Source organism: Pteropus alecto, unplaced genomic scaffold (genome assembly GCF_000325575.1).
Source record: "Pteropus alecto unplaced genomic scaffold, ASM32557v1 scaffold86, whole genome shotgun sequence".
Taxonomy (NCBI): domain Eukaryota; kingdom Metazoa; phylum Chordata; class Mammalia; order Chiroptera; family Pteropodidae; genus Pteropus; species Pteropus alecto.
The window spans coordinates 3,357,731-3,368,471 of record NW_006442109.1 but is presented as its reverse complement, the minus strand read 5'-3'; the positions used below and the strand labels follow the sequence as shown (position 1 = coordinate 3,368,471).

The 10,741-nt window shown below is 39.7% G+C and overlaps 1 protein-coding gene across 2 annotated transcripts in view; it reads right to left on the bottom strand.

The window, feature by feature from the left end:
- GCH1 (GTP cyclohydrolase 1) overlaps positions 1–10,662 on the bottom strand; it is a 40,435-nt gene extending 29,773 nt beyond the window's left edge. For both annotated transcript variants that reach the window (XM_025038940.1, XM_006920167.3), the window contains exon 1: positions 10,153–10,662. In XM_025038940.1, the coding sequence (XP_024894708.1) occupies positions 10,153–10,492 (340 nt within the window). In that variant the 5' untranslated portion in view covers positions 10,493–10,662. The remainder of the gene's footprint in view (positions 1–10,152) is intronic.
- Positions 10,663–10,741: the final 79 nt, after the last annotated feature.

The window sequence follows — 10,741 nt, the reverse complement described above, 5'->3', positions numbered from 1 at the left end:
GAAGGAAGGAAGGGAGGAAGGAAGGAAGGAAGGGGAAGGGAAGGGGAAGGAAAGGAAAGGAAAGGAAAGGAAAGGAAAGGAAGGATAGGTTTCCTTCTGGGTTCAGCTCAAAAGCTATCTCCTCCCTACTCATCTGTGGTTTCAAGTCTCTCTGCCTGAAGCATCAGTGTTCCTTCTGACCATATAGATCCCATTTGCTCCTCTTCACAGGATCTTAAGTGTCTGGGCCTTGCTAGCACAGGCCATGGTTCCTTGACAGCCAAGACCAGGCCAACAGATTTTGCTGCCCTTTGAACAGTTAGTAATAGGGTCGTTCATAGAGCAGGCATTTGATAAATAAATATACACAGTTAATACATCTTCAATTCTAAGCATTTCTTAAAATAAGGAAATAAAAATATAATACATGTAAATTTAAGAATATACAACATTCTACAGAATGAGTTACTGGCTCAAACAAGGATTAAATTTGTCTCTTCAAACTTTGAATGATGCTCATGATGAACTCTGAAGACATTATGCTAAGTGAAATAAGCCAGACATTAAAGACAAATATGGCATGTTCTACTCATATGAGGTACCTACAATAGTCAAATGCATACAGAAAGTAGAATAGGAGTTACCAAAGGCTGGGAGAAAAGAGGAATAGGGAGTTACTGGTTAATGCATAGCATTTTGGTTTAGAATGATGAAAAAGTTCTGGAGATGGATGGTGGTGATGGTTGCAAAACAATGTGAATGTACATAATGTCACTGAACCATACACTTAAAAATGGTCAAAATGATAAATTTTATGTTATGTATATTTTACAACAATAAAAAGCAAACAAGTAGAAAAGACTATATCATTCAAATGAATGCACTTTGACAAAGTTGCAAATATGCAGTAGGGAACACAATTTGGATATGTTAGCACAGATGGAACATAATTATGTTGTATTATGTTTGCCTAATGGTTCAAAAGGAATTAAAATAAATTTGTATCTCTGAAATTTATATGCCATTGTAGTTATAGATAAAGTTACTTTAAATCAAAGGAAATATTAATAATTTATAACTGCATTTAACAAAAAGTATGAACCTTAAAAACACTTATTTAAAAATACTTATTTGGAAAAGTTTCCAAACAGTAAAACCATTAAAACAGACTCACGTTTATAAAGTATAAATGACCACAACATAATTAAATGTGCTTAGACAAAATGTGTAAAATTTTGGTTTGCAAATATTTCCTTCAAAAGAGTAAATGGGGAAAAGTTTGTTAGTTATTAATCTACCTTACAATTAAATGTAGTTTAGCGAATTTTTTTACAATTACTCATGAATTCCCCTAATCAAATACTTTGTGAAATATCTTTACAGGATACAAACAAATGCCTCAAAACTAAAACCACTTGGCTTTCTCTTAGCTAGAATTCAGGAAGAAAAGCAGAATTCCTACGTCTTACATTTCCTTGCATATTAATTGATTCTTCATGTGAAATTCTAACATAGGCACTTAAAACCTGAGGTGGCATGATGTCAATTAGAACAAAGTACTGTAGTTACACACATCTGAGTTCCGCTCTGTGACCTCTAGCAACTGACTTAACCTGAGCCTCCTTACCTTTCACTTCTTTAAAATGAGAATAACTTCCAAGTTGACAGGAAGATTATACAAGATCTCGTGTATGCAACCTGGCCTGCCTTTCTTAACACTTGGTTCCCATGCTTTTCTCTCCAACACCTAACGCTTTCATTCACCAGCACCCAGCACATCACTGCCTTTATAGACACCAAAGAGAAACTCACTTGACCCTGATGGTCAGGAAAAAAATACCTCAAATTTTTTTTAGTTTTCTGTAATTTGTCAAATTTAAATTTCTATAATTTATGAAATTATAGAAAACCCCTAAAGTCCTACAATCTGACTTCTGATCACATTGTTATTAAAACTACTAACATCACCTACAAATCAAATTTCCGTACTCATTGCTAACATGTACAAAATGTCCATAGTACTTCATATATGCTGGGCATTTCTCTTAGAACTTTATGTGTATAAACTCATTTAATCCTTACAATAACCCTGTAAGATGGATGAGTATTAGTAAAAGCCCAGTTTTATTTATTTTTTATTTATGTTTTTGGTAAGTATATTATGGTAAGTATATATTTTAATTTTAAAAATGCATTTCATCTTAGTATCCATATTAAAAGATGAAACAGTAAACTTTTCAACTATTATCCATAAAATTTTGCAGTGATATGAGCCATCCATGAAAAATAAAGTCGAGTGTTTTTAAATGTTTTCAGCAAGGCATTGCTGAAATGCTAAAGCCCAGTTTTAAAAATGAGGCAATTGAGGCAGAGCTGTTAAGTAACAGGATCTGAAGCCAAGCATTCTGACTTAAGTCTACTAAGTCTCATGACCTCTTCCTTCTGTTCTTTGTTCCTTTTAAAAGCATTTTCCGCCAACACTTGCACTCTTGGATGTCCTGCCTCTGATACCTCCCTGTAAGGCTGTCTCTGCTGCTTCCTCTCTCATGCTTCTTACTATGTCGATGAAGACATCTCCTAAAGTTTAGGCCACCCATCTCCTCCTCTCACTCATTTCAGTAGCTCAGGCACTCTCCTAGCTTCAACTGTCAGCTTCATATTGATAATTCACAAATTTAAATCTCTAGCCTTAAGCCATCATGCCATCTCTTGTCCTGTTTAAGTCACTCTCTTTTCCTGTATATAAAAGCAAATTCTAACTATCCTTATCTTAAAATCTGTCTAGTTGTTTTTAGTATATAATAAAACACTGTGGAATTTCATAGTGTACTGTTTTATTATGTTCCTGGATTCTGTGGATCAGGAATTCAGGCAGGGCATAGAGGATATGCCTGACCTCTACATCACAATGTCTGGGGCCTTAGTGGAGATGACTAGTCAGCTGAAGACTGGAATCACCTGGAGGTTTCTTTACTCACATGTCTAGTGTTTGATGCTAGCTGTTGGGTGGGACCTTAGCTGGAGCCATCAGCCAGAACACCCACATGTGGCCTCTCCACATGGCAGAGCTTCCTCAGAGTAACTGGACTTTTTACTTGGTGGCTCAGGGCTCCAAAGTCTCCCATATTCTTAAAACACTTTCCAATTAACCAATCCCATAGTTCCTCCTGACCACAAAGGAAGGAATACATTAAGCATCGGGTACTTTTTACATACCTTCTTATTTCTTATAAGAGCCAAGGCAAAGCCGGTATTACCACCCTTTACAAAAAAAGGAAAGATGACAGTTATGTTTAGAGACATGCTGGTAATTATACAGGTAAATGATAAGGTCACATTCAAACTCAGGCTCTTTCTCTATGTGATAAAGATCATAATGAAGATCAAGCTTGCAATATATATATATACATACATATATATATATATATGTATGTATATATATATAAAATTTTTCTCTAATTTCATTGTAAAAGTTTTCACTAACCAGATTTTTTTTTTCTTGCTGGCTGCCCATTAGGAAGAGTTGTATTTATTTTACTCCTAGATTTGAAACAACTTTGTCAAAATACTTTTAATTTACCTATTTGAAAATACATACACATACTTCAAAAATAAAAACTGAAAAGACAGTGAAAAGTCTTGCTTTTACTCTTATCTGCCATCTGCCCAGTTCATATCCCTAATCAATATGCATATCCTCTAGTTCTTAATGTCAATATAAACAGTTTTGCCCTCCCCCCCATCTTTTTCCTACAAAATATATATGAATCCTCTGAGTCAGTCAGTCATTCTAAGGAACTAGACATTTAGGTTGCTTCCATTCAAGGCCTCAGTAACCAACCTTGAGCATACATCATTTCATGTATTTAAGTATCTATCTATACAACATAAATTCCCAGAGGCAGGATTTTCAAGTAGGAAATATACATTTGTATTTGATAGATGTTGCCAACTCATCCTCCATAAGGATAGTTACATTCTCAAAAGTGTATTTGTTTCTCTATAACTTCAATAACATAATGCAGTATCAAATTTCTGGACTTTTGCCAATCTAACAAGGAAAAAATGTAGCTTAGGGTGGTCTGTGTGCATTCTTATTGAGGATGATGTCAAGCATCATTCCGTGTATTTCAGAGTCATTCATATTTCCTTTCCTGTGAACTGTCTTGACAAGTTTTCGATTATGTTTTTGGCCTTTCTCTCACATTAATTTCTAGCATCTTGTTTTATATTAGTCTGATTATCCTGTTGTCTGCGATATGAGTTGTATTTCTTCCCAGTCTATCATTGACCTCACTTGTGTTGGTATTTGACATGTGAAAATTCTTAGTTTCTAAATAGCGAAAGTTACAATTATTTTCTTTTATGGCTTCTAGATTGAGTCATAATTAGGTAGATCTCCACTGTGGAATTAAAGAAATTAACAATCTCATTTCAAATACTTTTATTTACAACCTTTATTTTAATTACTTTTAAACTTATCAAATAGTTGCAAAGAAAATCTAAAGAGTTCCCATATACCTTTTTTCTAGAACTCCAGTTAACGAATTCAGAAGGAATTAAAGAACCAAGCATCATCATTTTGCAACTGATCTAGGCAATCACTAATGCCTACTAGAATCAGTAGGCTGGTTAAACTGAAATGGTACAGCAATAGATTAAGATGAGCTGGTCCAAGGATCACCCTGTGATGCTAGATTCAAAGGATAGACTGTTCCTGGGAGAAGTGACAGTGTCTCTTCCAGCCCTCCCTCCTGGCCTACAAGCTACTGCTCAGTGGTGAATAGTAACCAGGAAAGTTGCATACACTCATGATAAAGTAGGCACACCATGGAAAGTAAGAGAAAGGTGCATGAGGCACCTTTGAAGAGAAGCTACAGTACAGGGAGAACCGACAAATTCCCCAGAACACCAGAAGTTAGTATCAATCCACTCAGGAGGAACCGAAAAAAATAATTTGGGGAAAATAAAGTACCAACTTATTTTATATTTTACAACACTTACGTCAACACTATTAACAATAATTAATATACAAAGATATAAAGTATCTTGTTTATAATAATAGAAAAGTGATAGTTTCAAAGAAGTTTGTTTCTATCCAAAACAATCTAAGTACTCATTGACATATGCTCTCTTCTAAAGAAATAAAGATTAGATAAAGGCCATATATGGCAAACCCTCAGCCAACATTATCCTTAATGGTGACAACTAAAAAATCTTCCCTCTAAGATCAGGAACAAGGCAAAGCTGTCCACTATCACCATTGTTATTCAATATAACATTGGAGGTCCTAGCAAGTGTAATCAGGCAAGAGAAAGATATAAAAGGCATCCAAATAGGAAATGAAGAAGTCAAACTGTCACTATTTGAGGATGACATGATTCTCTATATAGAAAACCCTAAAGACTCCACAAAAACACTATTAGAAACAATAAGTAAATACAATAAAGTCTCCAGATACAAAATCAACATTAAAAAATCCATAACATTCCTATATTCTAATAAGGAAGCATCAGAAAAAGAAGGGGAAAAAATAATTCCTTTCGAAATTGCAACAGAAAGAATAAAATACCTAGGAATAAATTTCACAAAACAAGTGAAGGACCTATATAATGAAAACTATAAGACTCTATTAAAAGAAATCAAAGAAGATATAAAGAAATGGGAAAATATTCTGTGTTCTTGGATTGGAAGAATCAACATAGTTGAAATGACCAATTACCTGAAGCATCATACAGATTTAATGCAATCCCCATCAAAATCTCATCAACATTTTTTAAAGAAATAGAACAAAAAATCATCAGATTTATATGGAAGCACAAAAGACCCTGAATTGCCAAAGCCATCCTGAGAAAAAAGAACGAGGCTGGAGGCATCACTCTGCCCTACTTCAAATTATACTACAAAGCGACAGTAATCAAAACGGCATGGTATTGGCAGCAAAACAGACCCACGAACCAGTGGAACAGAATCAAGAGTCCAGAAATAAACCCCTATTTATATGGGCAAATAATTTTTGACAAAGAAGCCAAAAATATACAGTGGAGAAAGGAAAGCCTCTTCAATAAATGGTGCTGGGAAAACTGGAGAGCCACCTGCAAAAGAATGAAACTAGACTGCTGTCTATCACCACATACCAAAATTAATTCAAAATACATTAAGGACTTAAATATAAGACCTGAAACAATAAAATGCATAGAAGAAAACATAGGAACTAAACTCAAGGACCTTGGACTTAAAAAGGATTTTATGAAGTTGACCTCAAAAGCAAGGGAAGTAAAAGCTAAAATAAATCAATAGGACTACATCAAACTAAAAGGCTTCTGCTCAGCAAAAGAAATCATCAACAAGGTAAAGAGAGAACCATCTGAATGGGAAAATATATTTGCAAGCAACACCTCAGATAAGGGCCTAATATCCAAAATATTAAAAAACTCATATAACTCAATAACAACAACAACAAAAAATGATCCAATCAAAAAATGGGCAGAGGATCTGAACAGACACTTCTCCCTAGAGGATGTAAAAAATGGCCAACAAATAAATGAAAAGATGCTCAACATCGCTAGCTATTAGGGAAATGCAAATCAAAACCACAATGAGATACCATCTCACACCTGTTAGAATAGCTATAATCAACAGGACAAGTAATAACAAATGTTGAAGAGGAGGCAGAGAAAAAAGAACCCTCATACACTGCTGGCGGGACTGCAAATTGGTAGAGCCACTATGGAGAACAGTATGGGGGTTCCTCAAAAAACTAAGAATTGATCTACCATATGATCCAGCAATCCCTCTACTGGGTATTTACCCCAAAGACTTGAAAATCCATATTAGAAAAGATATTTGTACACTGATGTTCGTAGCAGCATTATTCACAGTGGCCAGGACATGGAAGCAACTGAAGTATCCTAGATAGATGTTTGGCTAAAGAAGCTGTGGTACATATATACAATGGAATATTACTCAGCCATAAGAAGAGATGAAATACTGCCATCTGCAACAACATGGATGGACCTTGAGATAATCATGCTAAGCGAAATAAGCCAGACAGAAAAAGTTGAAAATCATATGATATCACTTACATGTGGGATATAAACCTAAAAACAACAAATGAGCAGGACAAACAGTGACTCATGGACATGGACTATAGGCTAGTGGTTACCAGAGGACTATAAACTAGTGGTTACTAGTGGGATGGGGGAGGAGGGAGGGAGGTAGACAGGGTAAAAGGGATCAAATATAGGGTTCTGGGAGAGGGCAAAGTGGGTAAAGAGTATCAAATATATGGTAGCTGAAGGAAACTGGGTGGTAAACACACGATAGATGTCAAATGATAATGTACACCTGAAAATTATATAATCGTATTAACCAATGTTACCTCAATAAACTTAATTAAAATTTTTAAAAAAAGAAATAAAGATTAGAGATTGTGCAGGAATTTTTTCTCTACTACTCTCTTGTATATTTTCTACAGATTTAAAGTATCCTTCCTTCTCTCTCCCACCCAGGTTGGTGCAAGGCCTGGACCACCACCATTTCAGGCCACCCATTGTTCTCTCCTCTCTGTCTTCTCTTTAACCAGGTACCATTTAAGAAATCGATATTAAATCCTCTAGAAGCTTTCAAACTTTTGACTGCAACCCAGAATAAGACATACATTTTACATCTGGAGCCAGCCAGCACACACCAGAAAAAGTCATACCTATAAAACCTACAGTTTTCTCAAAACATTTACCCTTACTACATGCACTAGATGATTGATCTCCATTCTACTCCACATTTTTTTTTTTTTTATGCTGGTGACCCAAGTTTTAGGTCACAACTCACAGTTTGAAATACTTAGTAGATAAGATACACTGGTACATCTCTCTCAGTAGCAATCTAAGGAAGTAGATAAGAGCTCTACCTTCAGGCTGCCTGGATTCAAACACCAGCTCTACCAGGAAGCTCTCAACCTTTCTGCCTCAGTTTCCTTGTCATGGGGATAAAAGAACAGTGTTACCTCAAAACTGAGCATTAACCAAGATCGTCCACACAAAGTACTTAGAGTATAAAAATTATCAATTGATGGCTATTAATAATTCTTAAATGGTCTGTGGACTTTTTATTGTGGTAAAATATACCTGAAATTCAACATTTTAATTATTTTAAAGTGTACAATTCAGTGGTGCTTACATTTTACATCTGGAGCCAGCCAGCACACAATATTCTGCAACCATCTCTCTAGTCCCAGAAAATTTTTATCACCTCAAAATGAAACTCCACACCCATTCCAACCTCCTTCCCAGTCCCTGACAATCCCTCATCTGCTTTCTGTCTCTTGGTCCACAGATTTTTTAAACAATAAGGTAACATTTGACTAGAAGAGTCTTCTAAGGTAGAATAGAATGTTCCCTGGAGTCACTGGTCCTATGGCTCACGAAACAAACTCCTGCCAACCATTTCTTAGGTAAACCTTGTGAGCCACTAAGGGTAATTCTGTGACCTGTCTTGGGGTCAGAAATTCATCTCTCCTGTGAATTCTGTCACATCAAGATTTCCAAAGCCTGACAGGTATGGTGAAGAGACAGCTTTCAATGTCCACAAGAGGCAGAAAAAGCAAGCCTCATCTTTGAAGATGTTTCTTCATTATGTCGTTGAAAATCATCAAATGATTGAATATTCGCCAAATGAATGTTTATTCTTCAGTCTTTGCATTTTGAAATTCCGCTTTTGAAGCTCTAAACTTTTACCATCAACACATAAAAAAGTGAACTTGGACACATTTCTTAGCTTTAGGATGTAGTATCATTTCCTTTTTGGGTCCCACCCGTCTTATACTATGATTTCCCGCCCTTCCTTTGATTTCCCAATCAAAAGAAGTGGAAGACTGGACAAAAATAACTTTGTTCTTCCCAGGTCTTACTCAGTGTGTGGAAGACTGTACAAACATAACTTCGTTCTTCCCAGGACTTACTCAGGAGTTACTCAATCAGGGAAATAACAGAGGCACCGAGGCTACCTTGCAAAGCAACACTATCATTCTTTGAAAATTTGTTAAGACTTCTTAGGCCAAAGAAATAAGGCACAGAAGATGTGAACTGGAGAACATCCTTGACACCGGCTACAGAAGTCTTTCTTTCTCTTTTCTTCTTTCTCTCTCTCTCCTTCCTTCTTCTTGCTTTCTCTCTGTTTTTTAATTGAAGACTAACAGCGCTCACCCAGAAAAGAGTGAGTCCTCATTTTCCACTCCCTCTTCACTCACCCACCCTATGTCCCCCAGTCCTGAGTGAAAGCCTGACCCTGGGTGATGTCACTGGGCCAACCTGGCTTATTTGGAGTGTGTGTCCGGAAGTGGGGCGGGGGTGGTGGGAGGAGGGGCGGGGAGAGTGAATAGAGAGTGGCAGGGAATTGAGGAAATAGACTCCAGTCCGAGTCCAGGGAGGCACTTTATTGCTTGGGGTTTTGGAGGGGGTGAAGGTGGAGGCTTTAGGTAGCAAACTAGCCCAAGAAACCTAATACCTCAAATTGCGGGGAAGCCCGTTCCCAGAAATGTACCGAATGCTGGAAAAGTCCCTAGCTAGAGTTAACTTGATGCGGGCAAAAGAGAATTACAACTTTTTGAAGACACAGGTGTCCTGGCAAGTCAGTGACAGTACAAGTCCCCGAGTTTGCAGTAAGGATCACCCAGAGCGCTCCAAGCACAGGAAGCCAAGGCTTCACCCCAGGCCTGTCAAAAATGAGAACGTCAAGAGAAGGGATGACCTAGGAAGCTGTCACTTCACAAGAGCTCAAGTGATCTTTATCGTGGGTCCAGAACGTGCCTGAAGCATCCTGCCCTGGGCTGCTCAGTGACCGCGGTCTCGCCAACCAGGCTGGGAGGGCTACACGAAGGGAGCAGGGAGGTCTCCGCAAGGGCGGCTGCAGCGGGTCCCCGAGGGGAGAGGCCACTGCCTCTCCAGGCGCCTGAAATGTGTCCCAGGCAGGGGCGTCACCTTCGCGGGCAGTCGAGCCAGCGCCAAGGGCGGAGATCAGAAGGTGAGAGCACTCGGCTCTCTCTGCCAAGAGTGAGGCAACTCCGGAAAGTTCCCAGGGCCCGCGCGCGCTTCCCTCAACCATCCCCGACGTCCCGCGCCCCAGAGCATCCCGCGCCCGCGCGCGCGCGCGCGCGCGACAGGCGGGCGCACTGACCTGAGATGGTCTCCTGGTAGCCCTTGGTAAAGAACTGCATGGCCGTGGCCGCCCTCCACGGCGTCTTGAGCAGCCCCTGCCGCTGGGGATCCTCGCCCAGAGAGCGCAAGATAGACGAGTAGGCGGCCGCCAGGTTGGGGAGGTTCAGCTCGTTATCCTCCTCGCTCCGGGGCCGCTCGCCCTTCCAGCCGTCCGCCGGCTGGGCGCTCTTGGTCTCCGGCCGCGGGGGCTTCTCTGCGGGGCGGCTCGGCCCCGGTCGCGGGGGCTCCCCGTCAAGGAACCCATTGCTGCACTTGGGGTCCCGCGGCTTCGCCAGCGCTCGCACCGGACCCTTCTCCATGGACCCGCCGCTGCCCCTCGGGAGGCTCCCTGGGACGCTTCGGGGGCTGCGACTAAACTTCGCCAGTGGCCGTAGGCAATCGGTGGGGGCCAGAGTCACCTGAGGAAGGTAGGCGATCGGCCTGTGACACTGAAAGGAACAACCAGGGGCTCATTTTTATGGGCCAGAGGCTCGGCCGGCGCTGCGGGGCGTCCTCATTGGTGGAAGCCGCTTCGCGTCACGGCGCCGGCCCCGTCCCTTCGCTCTGTC